The sequence below is a fragment of the Salmo trutta genome, chromosome 35 (assembly GCF_901001165.1).
Source record: "Salmo trutta chromosome 35, fSalTru1.1, whole genome shotgun sequence".
NCBI classification, from domain to species: Eukaryota; Metazoa; Chordata; class Actinopteri; order Salmoniformes; family Salmonidae; genus Salmo; species Salmo trutta.
In genome coordinates, this window is record NC_042991.1 from 35,111,186 (window position 1) to 35,128,750 (window position 17,565).

Here is a 17,565-nt window from a genome sequence, read left to right on the forward strand (position 1 = left end):
AGCGGGGGTGCCGACGGGTGGAGAGAGAGGAGAGAGAGGAGAGATGCGATAGAGAGAGGAGAGCAGAAGAGGGAGAGAGGAGAGAGAGGAGGAGAGAGATGAGAGGAGAAGCGGGTGCGACTGGTGGGAGAGAGAGAGAGAGAGAGAGAGAGAGAGAGAGAGAGAGAGAGAGAGAGAGAGAGCGGTGCCGACTGGTGGAGAGAGCGGTGCTTGGGGGTTCCTACTGTTCTGGTAGTTTTGGGGGATTGATCTACACGTCAGCCCATGGTGTCTCTTTACAGACCTGACGGAGTCCAAAATGGCACCCTCTTCCCTATATATAGTGTACTACTTTTGACCGACCGGCCTCTGCGCATCCTCTATATACACACGATCACTTCAGTCAAATGCTGATGAAGAAAATGGGTTCTCAGGGGAAGTAGTGACATGGGATACCTCTGCAGAGAGGACACAGTGACATTGGACGTGTGAGTGGAGTCCTGGATAGAAGTGAAAGCAGTGCTGTAGCTAAATGGTTGACTTAGTTCAGAAAAGAGGAGTGGTGGAGACTTGAGGTCTGGATAGAACTGGAAGCAGTGCTTGGCTCAAAGCATCCCTGTTCCAAATGATGAATAACTATCTTTATAAAACGTTATAGTCCATAACACAAAATCGGAACCAAAGGAAACAAGACGTGTAACTGATGATGGTGACTCACCAGCAGAGACTTGAGATCCAGCATGTGCTCCTTCCCCAGGATGACCATGGCAGCCATCCCACAGAAGGTGTACCCTCCATGGGCCTCCAGCCCCGGGACGCCCCCTAGACCCCCCTCCCAGTTCTGACAGCTGGAGGAAGACAGGAAGGAGACATCATGGTAGCTGACAGTGAGTAGACATGAGGAAGACAACATGGTAGCTGACAGTGAGTAGACATGAGGACAACATGGTAGCTGACAGTGAGTAGACATGAGGACAACATGGTAGCTGACAGCGAGTAGACATGAGGAAGACGTCATGGTAGCAGACAGTGAGTAGACATGAGGAAGACGTCATGGTAGCAGACAGTGAGTAGACATGAGGAAGACGTCATGGTAGCAGACAGTGAGTAGACATGAGGAAGACATCATGGTAGCAGACAGTGAGTAGACATGAGGAAGACGTCATGGTAGCAGACAGTGAGTAGACATGAGGAAGACGTCATGGTAGCAGACAGTGAGTAGACATGAGGAAGACGTCATGGTAGCAGACAGTGAGTAGACATGAGGAAGACGTCATGGTAGCAGACAGTGAGTAGACATGAGGAAGACGTCATGGTAGCAGACAGTGAGTAGACATGAGGAAGACAGGAAGGAGACATCATGGTAGGCCTTCACTGTCTTTCTATAGAACTGTGTAAACACATGATCACTAAGAAGTTATTTTTATAAAGTATAGGGGACCAAACCCTGGTAATTATTATAGTCCAGTTAAATCACAGTATGACCGTACTATTCTTATGATATAACTGTAATGTTTATTATAAAAAGGAACACCAGCCAGTTAGATAGACAGACATAAGTGGTCTGGCTGAGCTCTATACTACAGTACCTGACAATCCATGTGGGCGTGTCCTGGAACAGTGTGGGTGTCATGATGTTGGTGAGAGACGCCACTGATGCAGCACAGTACGTACTCCTACAACACAGAGGGAGAGGTAGGGCTTAATACACAGTACGTACTCCTACAACACAGAGAGAGAGAGCTTAATACACAGTACGTACTCCTACAACACACAGAGAGAGGGCTTAATACACAGTACGTACTCCTACACCACACAGAGAGAGAGAGCTTAATACACAGTACGTACTCCTACAACACAGAGGGAGAGGTAGGGCTTAATACACAGTACGTACTCCTACAACACAGAGGGAGAGGTAGGGCTTAATACACAGTACGTACTCCTACAACACAGAGGGAGAGGTAGGGCTTAATACACAGTACGTACTCCTACAACAGAGAGAGGTAGGGCTTAATACACAGTACGTACTCCTACAACACAGAGAGAGAGAGAGCTTAATACACAGTACGTACTCCTACAACACACAGAGAGAGGTAGGGCTTAATACACAGTACGTACTCCTACAACACACAGAGAGAGAGAGCTTAATACACAGTACGTACTCCTACAACACAGAGAGAGAGAGAGCTTAATACACAGTACGTACTCCTACAACACACAGAGAGAGAGAGCTTAATACACAGTACGTACTCCTACAACACAGAGAGAGAGAGAGCTTAATACACAGTACGTACTCCTACAACACACAGAGGGAGAGAGCTTAATACACAGTACGTACTCCTACAACACACAGAGAGAGAGAGAGCTTAATACACAGTACGTACTCCTACACCACACAGAGAGAGAGAGCTTAATACACAGTACGTACTCCTACAACACACAGAGAGCTTAATACACAGTACGTACTCCTACACCACACAGAGAGAGAGAGCTTAATACACAGTACGTACTCCTACAACACACAGAGAGCTTAATACACAGTACGTACTCCTACACCACACAGAGAGAGAGAGCTTAATACACAGTACGTACTCCTACACCACACAGAGAGAGAGAGCTTAATACACAGTACGTACTCCTACAACACACAGAGAGAGAGAGAGCTTAATACACAGTACGTACTCCTACAACACACAGAGAGAGGTTGTCCTTAATACACAGTACGTACTCCTACAACACACAGAGGTAGGGCTTAATACACAGTACGTACTCCTACAACACACAGAGAGAGGTAGGGCTTAATACACAGTACGTACTCCTACAACACACAGACAGAGAGAGAGCTTAATACACAGTACGTACTCCTACAACACACAGAGGTAGGGCTTAATACACAGTACGTACTCCTACAACACACAGAGGTAGGGCTTAATACACAGTACGTACTCCTACACCACAGAGAGAGAGAGCTTAATACACAGTACGTACTCCTACAACACACAGATAGAGAGAGCTTAATACACAGTACGTACTCCTACAACACAGATAGAGGTAGAGCTTAATACACAGTACGTACTCCTACAACACAGAGAGAGAGAGAGAGCTTAATACACAGTACGTACTCCTACAACACACAGAGAGAGAGGTAGGGCTTAATACACAGTACGTACTCCTACAACACAGAGAGAGAGCTTAATACACAGTACGTACTCCTACAACACAGAGAGAGAGAGAGCTTAATACACAGTACGTACTCCTACAACACACAGAGAGAGAGGTAGGGCTTGATACACAGTACGTACTCCTACAACACACAGAGAGAGGTAGAGCTTAATACACAGTACGTACTCCTACAACACACAGAGAGAGAGAGAGAGCTTAATACACAGTACGTACTCCTACACCACAGAGAGAGAGAGGGCTTAATACACAGTACGTACTCCTACACCACACAGAGAGAGAGAGAGCTTAATACACAGTACGTACTCCTACACCACAGAGAGAGGTAGAGCTTAATACACAGTACGTACTCCTACAACACACAGAGGGCTTAATACACAGTACGTACTCCTACACCACAGAGAGAGGTAGAGCTTAATACACAGTACGTACTCCTACAACAGAGAGAGAGAGCTTAATACACAGTACGTACTCCTACAACACACAGAGGGCTTAATACACAGTACGTACTCCTACAACAGAGAGAGAGAGCTTAATACACAGTACGTACTCCTACAACAGAGAGAGAGAGCTTAATACACAGTACGTACTCCTACAACAGAGAGAGAGGGCTTAATACACAGTACGTACTCCTACAACAGAGAGAGGGCTTAATACACAGTACGTACTCCTACAACAGAGAGAGAGGGCTTAATACACAGTACGTACTCCTACAACAGAGAGAGGTAGTCCTTAATACACAGTACGTACTCCTACAACAGAGAGAGGTAGTCCTTAATACACAGTACGTACTCCTACAACAGAGAGAGGTAGTCCTTAATACACAGTACGTACTCCTACAACAGAGAGAGGTAGTCCTTAATACACAGTACGTACTCCTACAACAGAGAGAGGTAGTCCTTAATACACAGTACGTACTCCTAGAACAGAGAGAGGTAGTCCTTAATACACAGTACGTACTCCTAGAACAGAGAGGTAGAGAGCGCGAGAGCGAGAAAGTAAGCATTTCATTTTATTCGACGCATGTGACTAATAAAATTTGATTTGAAAGAGAGAGCGAGAGAAAGAGAGAAACATTGTTACTACATAGTGATGGTCTGCTCCACTAACAGTGAAACCATGGCGATGGAAGGCTGCTCAACTTTGTCTCTCACCTGACGTCCACCTCTCCTCCTATGTGCATCACAAAGGACCCATCTGGCTGCTTCACCGACAACAGGAAGGAGAGCAGCTTCTCCCTGAGAGGGGAGAGGGGGCAAGGAGGGGAGAGGGGGCAAGGAGGGAAGAGGGAGCAAGGAGGGGAGAGGGAGCAAGGAGGGGAGAGGGAGCAAGGAGGGGAGAGGGGGCAAGGAGGGGAGAGGGAGCAAGGAGGGGAGAGGGGGCAAGGAGGGGAGAGGGGGCAAGGAGGGGAGAGGGGGCAAGGAGGGGAGAGGGGGCAAGGAGGGGAGAGGGGGCAAGGAGGGGAGAGGGGGCAAGGAGGGGAGAGGGGGCAAGGAGGGGAGAGGGGGCAAGGAGGGGAGAGGGGGCAAGGAGGGGAGAGGGGGTAAGGAGGGGAGAGGGGGTAAGGAGGGGAGAGGGGGTAAGGAGGGAAGAGGGGGTAAGGAGGGAAGAGGGGGTAAGGAGGGAAGAGGGGGTAAGGAGGGAAGAGGGAGTAAGGAGGGAAGAGGGGGTAAGGAGGGAAGATGAGTTACTATAAAACATTTCACCTGCTGCTACGGCAACACCTGTGTCACGCTCAGTCGTCACAATGTTCGTTTGGCAGACACAAGAGACAAATTGTTTGAAGTAAACGGTCTGTAGTGACGCCTCTAGCACTGCGCCACTCGAAGGAGGCACCAGAGAATTGTTTGTTTTGTGTGATTTCTTTCTTTCGATGTTGTAGTAACAGAGGTGACTGTACCTGTCGATAATGTTGTAGTGACTGTACCTGTCGATAATGTTGTAGTGACTGTACCTGTCGATAATGTTGTATGCTTCCTGGGTGCCGATGATACAGAGTGCGTTGACAGCAGCGTAGGTGGGAGCCAGGTGGGCAGCTTGACATGGACCTCCAGCAAAACCCCCAGTAGGACTCTGACACCGCGCCAGGAACTTACACACACTGGACGGGCAGAGAGGGCAACGTGAGTTACACACATAGTGTAAAGCAGATCACATCGCCAGGGGTAACACACTAAATGCTAAACTACCGTTTATATTGAAAACTGAAAAGGCAAAACTGAGCCATCTCAAAGTTGCTCTCTTTCACCAATCATGAGCCTGGTAGGGACCCAGACGGCCTAAAAACAATCTGATGTTTATGAGGTAGGCATATGTACTTCATGATAAGCCCATCATTGATGACCACGTACTAGGCCTATATGTAATGTATCCACTAGAGTAGGACTATTTCTCCCAGACACTTAACCATAAAGCACATCAATGACAACAGAGAGAAGATTGAAGCTACCCCCTCTAGCCACAGTAGCACACGTGGCAAAAGGGGGGGGGGGGGGGGGGGGGGGTATCCAATCCACACTATCCTGCCAGTCTGCCTTCTCTACCCTCCCCAACTCAGGCTGCAGCTCAGCTGACTGCACAGCCTCGTGATGACACAGGGCAGTGGATTGGCTTGGTATTACAGTACTGAGACTGGTATCAGAGGGTTGGCTTGGTATTACAGTACTGGGAGAGAGACGGACATCAGAGGGTTGGCTTGGTATTACAGTACTGGGAGAGAGACGGACATCAGAGGGTTGGCTTGGTATTACAGTACTGAGACAGGCATCAGAGGGTTGGCTTGGTATTACAGTACTGAGAGAGAGATGGACAGAGGGTTGGCTTGGTATTACAGTACTGAGAGAGAGATGGACAGAGGGTTGGCTTGGTATTACAGTACAAAGAGAGAGACGGACATCCGAGGGTTGGCTTGGTATTACAGTACTTGAGACGGACATCCGAGGGTTGGCTTGTTATTACAGTACTGAGACGGGCATCCGAGGGTTGGCTTGGTATTACAGTACTGAGAGAGAGATGGACAGAGGGTTGGCTTGGTATTACAGTACTGCGAGAGAGACGGACAGAGGGTTGGCTTGGTATTACAGTACTGAGAGAGAGACGGACAGAGGGTTGGCTTGGTATTACAGTACTGAGAGAGAGATGGACAGAGGGTTGGCTTGGTATTACAGTACTGAGAGAGAGATGGACAGAGGGTTGGCTTGGTATTACAGTACTGAGAGAGAGATGGACAGAGGGTTGGCTTGGTATTACAGTACTGAGAGAGAGATGGACAGAGGGTTGGCTTGGTATTACAGTACTGAGAGAGAGATGGACAGAGGGTTGGCTTGGTATTACAGTACAAAGAGAGAGATGGACAGAGGGTTGGCTTGGTATTACAGTACAAAGAGAGAGACGGACATCCGAGGGTTGGCTTGGTATTACAGTACTTGAGACGGACATCCGAGGGTTGGCTTGTTATTACAGTACTGAGACGGGCATCCGAGGGTTGGCTTGGTATTACAGTACTGAGAGAGAGATGGACAGAGGGTTGGCTTGGTATTACAGTACTGAGAGAGAGACGGACAGAGGGTTGGCTTGGTATTACAGTACTGAGAGAGAGACGGACAGAGGGTTGGCTTGGTATTACAGTACTGAGACGGGCATCAGAGGGTTGGCTTGGTATTACAGTACTGAGACGGGCATCAGAGGGTTGGCTTGGTATTACAGTACTGAGACAGGCATCAGAGGGTTGGCTTGGTATTACAGTACTGAGACGGACATCAGAGGGTTGGCTTGGTATTACAGTACTGAGACAGGCATCAGAGGGTTGGCTTGGTATTACAGTACTGAGACGGACATCAGAGGGTTGGCTTGGTATTACAGTACTGAGACGGACATCAGAGGGTTGGCTTGGTATTACAGTACAAAGAGAGAGACGGACAGAGGGTTGGCTTGGTATTACAGTACTGAGAGAGAGAGAGAGAGAGACGGGCATCCAAGGGTTGCTTGGTATTACAGTAATGAGACGGGCATCAGAGGGTTGGCTTGGTATTACAGTACTGAGAGAGACGGGCACCAGAGGGTTGGCTTGGTATTACAGTAATGAGGCGGGCGCCAGAGGGTTGACGAGAATAGAATAAAACGCATTCTAAGGCCTGTAGGTTGAGAGGGTGTTTGGCCAGCATCAGGGTACAGAGCAGGCTGCACGCACCCACAGTAGCTAGACAGTGATGACCAGTAGGTTGGTATTATGGTTGGGCAGCAGCTCTAACCAGCCATCATTTGTCCACTTGCATTTAGTTAGGGTAGCGTGGGTACGTGCGTCATGTTAGTGTAGCGTAGTGGGTGTGCGACCTTGTTCCTGGAGGCGCCGCAGGTACTGCAGGATTTTGTTCCAATTAGGCACCACACCTGACCAACTGAGCTAATTGATCAGTTCAGTGATTGTCTAAATTCAACACAGCTGAGCTGTGTTTGAAAACTCATACTAACCTCACTAACCTTATTATTTGTGACATAAATTGAGTATATAGTATGCTTATTGGTCATAGTATGGATATAGTTTGTATGCCGTACTATATTGACCAAAATACGAAGTATACAAGCAGAGGACACTATTTCCATTATTTTGGGGCCCATAATGCAATTCTTCAGGAAATGGGCGTGGTTTTACATAGTTTTCAGATTTGAAGAAAAACGGGGGGGGGGGGGGGGGGGGGGGAATATGAAGCCGAAGTACAACGAGATACAAATCCATCGCTTTAACTAATTATGACAAATGTTAAGAACATTTTATAGATGTAATAAAGTAATGACTTTTCAAATAAAAGTCATTATGAACCGCATATCATTACAGCAGTTGCTTGTATGTTAGCTATCTACCTGACGTTAGTAGGCTACTAATACATGAACTTAGCAGTATATTATTACCTATATGCTAACTAACTAGCCAACGTTTATTGACATGATTATTCCCGTCATTCTTAGCTAAGTGGTATATAGTCGTTGTGTCTTCTCAATGGACATTGTTAATGAAGTCGTAAGATGTCTAGCTAGTCATTTGTTACGCTAACGAGCTAGCAAGACGTTGCACAGCAACAGCATCTACTTCCGGGTAGACAGGTGAAGCGCCTAGCACACTGAAAGGATACCGTTCGTTTATACAGTATACAAAAACAAACTAATAGTACATATACACTCATTATGTACGTCGTATACAGTATGTTAGTATGGGTATTCCAACACATCTCTGGTCTTCCAGGTCGGTTGAATCAAAAACATGAAGTGACTCCAGGATCAGGGGTTGCCTACCTCTAGTGTAGCGGTACAGTTGCTGTACTTACTCTGAGGCGATGGCGGTGGGCACAGGTTCCTCCAGCAGCTCCAGACTGTGTAGAATCCAGTAGCACAGCCAAGGCCTGCTGGCGTCCAGGCACTAGTAAGGATAGGGAATACAGGCAGCCATTTTAGAGTAGTGGGACTAAACTAGGCGTCAGCTGCACGGGCCAGTGAGGATTAATGGAGGGGTTAGCTTCTATCGTCACTCTGTGCTTTGTGGGAAATACTAATCACGCAGTACATAGGCCTACCTCATAAGCATCGGAGAGATGACGCAATCCTTTCTTCAGGTACTGGTAGTGCTGGTCCCTCAATAGAGTGGGCCTGAGGAGACAACACACTGAAGATTAATAGCCTAGTAACGCTAGCCTAGTGGGCAACACACTGAAGATCAATAGCCCAGTAACGCTAGCCTAGTGGGCCTGAGGAGACAACACACTGAGAATCAATAGCCCAGTAACGCTAGCCTAGTGGGCCTGAGGAGACAACACACTGAGAATCAATAGCCTAGTAACGCTAGCCTAGTGGGCAACACACTGAAGATCAATAGCCCAGTAACGCTAGCCTAGTGGGCCTGAGGAGACAACACACTGAGAATCAATAGCCTAGTAACGCTAGCCTAGTGGGCAACACACTGAAGATCAATAGCCCAGTAACGCTAGCCTAGTGGGCCTGAGGAGACAACACACTGAGAATCAATAGCCTAGTAACGCTAGCCTAGTGGGCAACACACTGAAGATCAATAGCCTAGTAACGCTAGCCCAGTAACGCTAGCCCAGTAACGCTAGCCCAGTGGGCCTGAGGAGAAACGTAAGAGTGTAAATCTATAAGTGTGCATGTTGTAACGCTTGTCGATACGATAGTGAAGATGCATAAAGACCAGATAGAGTGGAGAAAACAATAGAGGAGAAATAATCTATACATGTAGCCTACCCACAACATGGTTTAGCCAGAGTACCCGTGTGTTTGTGCTATCATGCCAACTCTCTGTCACTCATTGCCATGACAATGAGCAATGGAGTAGGCTAGAGTATAAACAGATCTGGGACCAGGCTACATTGCGGTTGCTAACGCTAGCTTAACATAGTTAGGTTACATAAACCGAGGTAGCACACATTGTAATATAGGACACAGCATAACACAGCCTACACACAGAGCAAGCTAAATAAGTTGAGGTACCTAAAACAACATCAAAACACACATTATGAATACAGTTTGCATTTTTTTAAACTACAATACGTCTTAAGAGTGATTTCTCAACCGACTTCCAAAAGGAAATGAAGCTCTTTCCTCTCTCCCAATTACTAACGCTCAGCTCTGTTGATCTGCAGGTGCCAACAGTGACAATCTCACATCCATTCCCCTGCTTTAGACTGTGGTGTGTGTGTTTGTTTGTGAGAAAGAGTGTGTGTGTGTGTGTGACATCACACCCCTGACACTCCTCGTCCTCTCCCAGTGGGGGGGGGGGGGGGGGGGGGGAGAGAAGGGGAAGAGAGACGAAGAGAGGATAAGAGAGAGGGGATAAGCGAGAGTACCATTCAGTACTGAGGATTAGTCACAGATCAGCTGGCATTTCATTATCACAGGGTCACTGTACAATTATAAAACCACGACACGACAGTAATCTCTCACACACACACACACACACACACACTACTGAAGTACTCAAGCATTACAGTTGTTTCATAGCAGGGCAATTCCACAATAATGGACATTGACTTCAAAGTTTAAACCATACAACTCCATGCACAAAGACTACTTTTAACAATTTACAAAAACACATTTTAATGGAAGAACTGCGCAGATACAAAGTTTGGTACCGGAATTACAGTAAAATCATCCCTCAGGTTTTTATGCAACCAGGTTTTTCTAAAACTTAAATATCTGCTCCGAATTAAGATTTCAAAATGTCTGCAGAATGAAATGGGGTGTCAGCTAATAACATAAACCCTTGAGATTGAAAAAAAAAATCTATTTGGGATTTTGAACTACTGTAAGTGAAGTGGATTTACACCTGGTAACAGAATTACAGTAACTGAATTATAAAGAACAAAAATAAATGCAACAACTTGAAAAGATTTAAATTTAATTTCAGTTCCTATATGAAAATCAGTCAATTGAAATGAATGAATTAGGCCCTAATCTATGGATTTCATATGACTGGGAATACAGATATGCATCTGCAGGTCACAGAGACCTTCAAAAACAAAAAAAACAGTAGATGCGTGGATCAGACAACCAGTCAGTATCTGGTGTGACCACCATCAACACAGAGTTGATCAGGCTGTTGATTGTGGCCTTGTGGAATGTTGTCCAACTCCTCTTCAATAGCTGTGCGAAGTTGCTGGATATTGGTGGGAACTGGAACACGCTGTCGTACACATCGATCCAGAGCATCCCAAACATGCTCAACGGGTGACATGTCTGGTGAGTATGTAGGCCATGGAAGAACTGGGATATTTTCAGCTTCCAGGAATTGTGTACAGATCCTTGTGACATGGGGCCGTGCATTATCATGCTGAAACATGAGGTGATGGCGGTAGATGAATGGCACGACAATGGGCCTCAGGATCTCGTCACGGTATCTCAAGTCGCCATCGATAAAATGCAATTGTGTTCGTTGTCCATAGTTTATGCCTGCCCATAACATAACCCCACCGCCACCATGGGGTGCTCCGTTCAATGTTGACGTCAGCAAACTGCTCACCCATACGACGCCATACACGTGGTCTGCGGTTTTGAGGCCAGTTGGACGTACTGCCAAATTCTCTAAAACGACGTTGAGACGGCTTATGGTAGAGAAATGAACATTTAATTATCTGGCAATAGCTCTGGTTCACATTCCTGCAGTCAGCATGCCAAGTGCTTTGTTTTTACACTGCTGCTACTCACTGTTTATTATCTATGCATAGTCACTTTACAAATTACCTTGACTAACCTGTACACTCCCGCACATTGACTCTGTACATAGCCTGGTTATTGTTATGTCATTTTCTTGTGTTACTTGTCAATTATAATTTTTTTTAACTTTAGTTTATTTAGTAAATATTTTAACTATTTACTTAACTGCATTGTTCGTTAAGGGCTTGTAAGTAAGCATTTCACAGTAAGGTCTACACCTGTTGTAGTCGGCGCATGTGACAAATATATTTTTATTTATCTGTGGCATTGTGTTGTATGACAAAACTGCACATTTTAGAGTGGCCTTTTATTGTCCCCAGCACAAGGTGCACCTGTGTAATGATCATGCTGTTTAAAATCAGCTTATTGATATACCACAAGTGTCTTGGCAAAAGAGAAATGCTCAAAATTTGGGCAATTTTGGGGGGAGAAATAAGCTTTGTTTGTGTATGGGAAATGTCTGGACTCTTATTTCATTAAACATAGGATCAAGCCTTTACGTGTTGTGTTGATATTTTTAGTTCAGTGTACATCATGGGTCCCTGACCATTACTAGACAGAAATGAATAATTATGGATATGAATGTTAATCTCTTCATGGTATCCATGGTGATGTACACAGAAACATGCCATATCATCATTTGCATATATGGGTATTATTCATCACACTAGCTAAATTTACATTCAATTGGAGACAGATTTTCATGTGAATATTCAAAAATCTCCATAACATTTACATTTAATATGCGCATTTTCCCCATCAGAGAGGTTTCCATCAAATGTACTTGTTGCAGATAAAAAGGCTGTGATGTTATAGTGTACATAAAAATAACTTGTGGTTATATTTCCATGTACTGAATTTTTAAAAAAAAGATACAAGTTAAATGGGTTTCCATCGCATTTAACTTTACTGATGGTTTTGTCACAAGAAATGTTGCGTTACATAGCGAATGTCTTGGCACTTGCGCTCTATCCAACAGCTCTCAGATACAGTGTGGGTAAAGCCTACATGATGACATTATTATGGACAGGAAAGTGAGAATTTTTATTTGTCAAAACAACAGCCAAGCATCGATCGTCATGTCACCAGAATAAGACCCTCGAAATTTATTGGAAAGGAGCATCAAGCTCATCACCGTGTGCTTTTTTTGGTAAGTGTTTGACCAGAAATCAAAGCCATTACTTATGCCTAATTTTTACAATGGAAAAATGGTTAAAACATATTTTATATGCCTTCATTTCCCAAAAATATAGACTCTCAGCTTTCATTTGACATGCTCCTATGAACTTCTCATGTTGGTGCTCATGGGTCCTTTTACATGGAAATGACCAGCAGCCTTTGAAAGAGAGCATGTTGGCATTTCAACCTTGAATGCAAGATTGGACTTGGATGGATAATAACTTCACAGGCAAATCAGAATTAGGCCTTGATTAGAAGTCATCAATTCAATTCAGCTTTGTTTCTCTGCCCTCATCGACTACACCGAAGAGTTATTAAACCCAGAGGCACAGCACCGTGACACTTCCGGGAACACATGCGAAAGAGGGGGGGAGGGGGTCCCCACACCCTGATCATTTTTATGTAGAAGGACTGAGAAGCTCAGTTCTAATTACTTTTTTAAAAAAGGACATTCTACTCCAAAATGAATAAAAATAAAATGATGCTGACACCATCTAAAAATATAACTTCACACTTTCAAAAATTAGCCAAACATATTGGTAAATTATTTGTTACAATTCATTTTGCATATTGGCCCATGCATATATCTTATTGCATGGTCCATATATCCAGGTATGCTATTAGCAGTAAGCATTATCACCTGTTGCCCAACTGATGCAGCATAGTGGCTATAAATAAATAGGCTGAAGCATAGGCCTATCTGCATTTACGCAATTGCACTAATTATTTAGTTGGATCTCAAATGTGACCTTTTAAAGGTGCAATATGTAACGTTTTGAGCAACCCAACCAAATTCACATAGAAATGTGAGTTATAGATCTGTCACTCATTGAAAGCAAAGTCTAAGAGCTTGAAATAATATGCCTTAATAACCTGTATTTAAAAGTAACTGGGAAATATTTATTTATTCTTTGGTTTCACTGTTTCTGTTGTTAATATTTACTGTTTTTGCTGTATTGTTTTGAAAAACACTAATGAAAGTATAAAAAAGAGAGCAAAAGAAAGCAAGTCTGAAAGCAAGTCTGAAAGCAAGTCTGTTCTATGCATGTTATTTCTATGGTTACTGTTCTTGTGTTTATTTTTTGCGTGTTTTTTTTTTCTTTTTTTCCCACATTTATTTAATTAGTCAAGTCAGGTAAGAACAAATTCTTGTCTACCCCGGCCAAACCCGGACGACGCTGGACCAATTGTGCGCCGCCCTATGGGACTCCCAATCACGGCCGGATGTGATGCAGCCTGGATTCGAACCAGGTACTGCAGTGTCTTAGACCACTGCGCCACTCGGGAGCCCAGCTCCCAGCGGTTTAGAAGGTACAATGATTCTCTACAATATACTTACTTGTTGTCACAAACTGAAATTAGGCGAATTATTACGAATTTTAGCAACCAGGAAATGACGTAACTTCTGCATAGCGAAACTTTTAACTAGTTAGCATCCTATTGATGAATTGTATGTCCCCAAAAAAACATGCATAAACACTGTGAATATAATGTACCTGTTAGGGTAACAAACCCCTGTGCCTGTACTTCTCACAGAAATAACTCATGTCACAATCCCCCCCACCAAAAACACCTTCCTGGTTGCCACAACTCTTGTTTAACTAAACACCTCATCTGTCTCATCACTATTTTTTAAGTCACTCACTCAAAATTTGAGGTAGGGTGGCATTTTACCCCAAGCTGCCCTACAAAGACTGCCGAACAGATAATCAAATAGCCCCCCGGACTATTTAGGTTGACCCGTTTATTATCTATCCTCATTGCCTAGTCACTTTACCCCTACCTACATGTACATATTACCTCAACTATCTCGTACACCTGCACATTGACTCGGTACCGGTAATCCTTGTACATAGCCTTCTTATTTTATGGTGTTAATATTTCCATAAAAGAAAATATAGCCAATTTTTTTTACTTTTAAACTCTGCATTGTTGGGAAAAAGCTTGTAACTTAGCATTTTACGGTGAAGTCTACACCTGTTGTAATTCGATGCATTTCACAACTAAGATTTGATTTGATCCGTGTTACATTTAGCCCCACTCTCCCCTATACGGTCACAGCTAATTGAATTGCTGAGCGGTAACGTGCTTAGCTATTCCGCTGCTAAAAAGTCCAGGTTTGAAATGGTGCAGTTCACATATATTTATGAGTTGATAAAAATAAAGTAGTAATGGAAAGCTGGGAACCCCCTCCTTTTAACAAAGGCCATTAAAACTGTTATTGCAAGAATTGTTCTGTATTGACTGCTTGTCAGAATGCAAAATATGTTTCTCTCCCTATGGCACTTGTAACTTGAATGGGCCTCGAGAGCTCTCTCACATAGAACACACCACAACAAGCAAACTAGATAAATAGATCAAATATTCTACTATGGGGCTGTCAGATTGGTCAATTAATTACTTATTTTGTTTGCAGGGGAAGAGTAAAATGTGGACTGCTCTAGCATCTTCAAAGTGAACAGAAATACGTTTTCACGTTCCATATTTTTTTTAAATGACTGCAGCGGAAACGCTGATATATTACGTGTTCCTGTGTCGTAGGTTAGAGTCTCGCTGGAGCCACCAATAGGAAAAACGCACTAATGTAAGTCGCTTTGGATAAAAGCGTCTACTAAATATGTGTTGACATACTCACTCGGTCATGGTGGTGAAAACAGCGGCGGTGCTTTGAATGGAGAGAAAAGGACAGAAAACAAGTACAAGGACACAATGAAAACCCACAGAAACTCAACCCTCCGTGGAAACAGTTTGACATGTGATCTAGGGTATGTTTAGCTATGGTCCAGGGCGTCCGTCCGTCCGTCCGTCCGTGAAAGCGCAGCCGAACCACGCCCTTCTCCAGAGCTTGGGTTTGTTTAGCAGATCAGACTTCCTGTGTAAATTAAGACATCACAGAACAGGCGCGAGATATGGCTCGGAAAACATACATCAATCCAAGAATGAAAATCTTTGTACTCCGAGTTGTCCCATTATTCCAACTGTTACACCGAGAAGAATGAACGAGTGCTAGTCTTTTTAGCAGTCATTGATTCTTCTCGGTGTAACAGTTGGGATAATGGGACAACTCGGAGTACAAAGCATTTCTCATTCCTGGATTGAGGCATGTTTTCAGAGAAACATCTCACGCCGGCTCCACTGTGTCTTAATCTACACAGGAAGTCTGTCCGACCCTAGTTCAGCTGTAAGCAAGCAGGTCGGATCTACTGGCTAGAGTTTCTTCAGAAGGGTGAAACTGTAAGAACCCTGTAGATAACATTTCCCCCTTCTGAACAAGTTAACAACCCTGTAGATAATTGTCTTACTCCCAGTATTTCGTTATATTCCAAAATGTTCACACAAAAAGAGGACTACAACTCAGTCTTCTAATATGTGGTCACATCTCAGGTAAAGGACATAGCCTAGTAGGATTCAAAGCAATGACAGATTCTCACATACAAAACAAAGACTGAACATTTACTTACTGCGGTAAGCTGTGTATCTGCTTGTAAACACTGATTACTTCTTGAATACTGCGTTCGACTTTTCTCTGGATAAAATAAGATGTTTGAGTGAGACATATAAATCAAAACTGAAAATGAGAGCTTTAAATCAGGCATGAGAATGAAACTGACTGCATGCACACTAGTTTATTTTTTTTAAACATTATGGACGACAGCTAAACACTATAATTGGCTGTCATTTCTTGACCATACAGAACATTGTCATTATCCAGAATGACAACATTGGAGCAGTTTCTCTCACTTCCCCTAGAGGGTGCACAGTTTGGTTCTAAGCAAGCACTGACAGGACCTGACTTAAAGGGGCTATCTGTCTTCGCTACATCATTTTTTTTACTTCTAAATTAATATGTACCCATTGATTCTTGAAGAATATAACTTCTACATGCCTTGTGAGTTAGTTCAACTGTCATACACCATCAGAACCCAAAATATACGATTGTTTTACTCTAATGTTTGTAAATAAAGAAAATATAAAACACCATAGTCTCAAAACATGGTTAAAACTATCATTTATTTTGATATCATGGATGGTCAATCCTTGCATCCATAGCTCTGTGTATACATTTGAGAGTGAATACATTTCTCCAGCTCAATCCCTCAGCTTTTTAACGAACCAGGGATGGCAAGGCGCTCTGTTACTGCTTTGTACTACTGTTTGCAGATTTAACTCATCAAGCCCTTGATTAGTTGAATCCCACGTGTCAGTGCTGGACTAGAACAAAAAAAAATGTGCATATTTTGATAAACACTCCTTAGAATTTATACGAATGTATATTTTTGACATAATGAAAAGGTATTCATAGCATTTAAGAAGATGTCTGCATTGCCAATCCTCCCCTTGTATCGACTAATCCTGTTCTATTAACAATCTTAGCTAGCCAGCTAGCCATGGAGCTAATTACATTATAACTGCGGCTAATGCTAGCTAGCTTTATTAGCCGTATGTACGAGATACTCATGCTAAACATCGTACAACGAAATGGTTACTTGCATGTTCATTCTCGACAATCCAACAATAAGAAATAGTAAAAAAAAACTAAAAATACGAACATAAAGTAAATGGCAGTAGAATACAATAAACATTTTAGCTTGGCATGTCTCAACATAGTAACAAAATGCCGCTGATTTAAAAGCACGTAAAAAAATAAAAAAAATAACACTTGTTTATGACTACGCAAATCATCACTTCTTGCCTCCAGCGTAGCTAGACAGCAATGTTTGTTAGCCATGGCAGCTAACGGGGCTAATCCGGCCGTCAACTGGCTTAATTTACCTGTTCTACCGAAGTCACCGTCTCCACTCCGTCATCCGTGTACTTCTCCGCGGCGTGATATTCGCCGAAACACCGTAACGGCGCGGATACACTTTCCATTATTGTTTTATGTGAGTTTGTTGAAAAGTGTACCGTTATTTCCCCTATCTAGCTACTTTTCTCTGATGTTCAACAGATATAGCAGAGTCAGTGAGCACGGCCAGTTTGACAGTTACTTCCTGTAAAATAGGCGGGGTT

At 43.7% G+C, this 17,565-nt stretch overlaps 1 protein-coding gene across 2 annotated transcripts in view; it reads right to left on the reverse strand.

The window, feature by feature from the left end:
- The window catches only part of LOC115175135 (protein farnesyltransferase subunit beta), a 35,880-nt gene extending 18,315 nt beyond the window's left edge, over window positions 1-17,565 (reverse strand). The window contains exons 1-9 of one of the 2 annotated variants that reach the window (XM_029734350.1): window positions 17,329-17,565; window positions 16,017-16,081; window positions 15,191-15,220; window positions 8,727-8,799; window positions 8,481-8,572; window positions 5,114-5,260; window positions 4,314-4,397; window positions 1,569-1,655; window positions 698-827 (exon numbers count right to left, since the gene is read on the reverse strand). In XM_029734350.1, the coding sequence (XP_029590210.1) occupies window positions 698-827; window positions 1,569-1,655; window positions 4,314-4,397; window positions 5,114-5,260; window positions 8,481-8,572; window positions 8,727-8,799; window positions 15,191-15,220; window positions 16,017-16,081; window positions 17,329-17,427 (807 nt within the window). In that variant the 5' untranslated portion in view covers window positions 17,428-17,565. The remainder of the gene's footprint in view (window positions 1-697; window positions 828-1,568; window positions 1,656-4,313; window positions 4,398-5,113; window positions 5,261-8,480; window positions 8,573-8,726; window positions 8,800-15,190; window positions 15,221-16,016; window positions 16,082-17,328) is intronic. The other variant, XM_029734351.1, reaches the window with a different exon arrangement.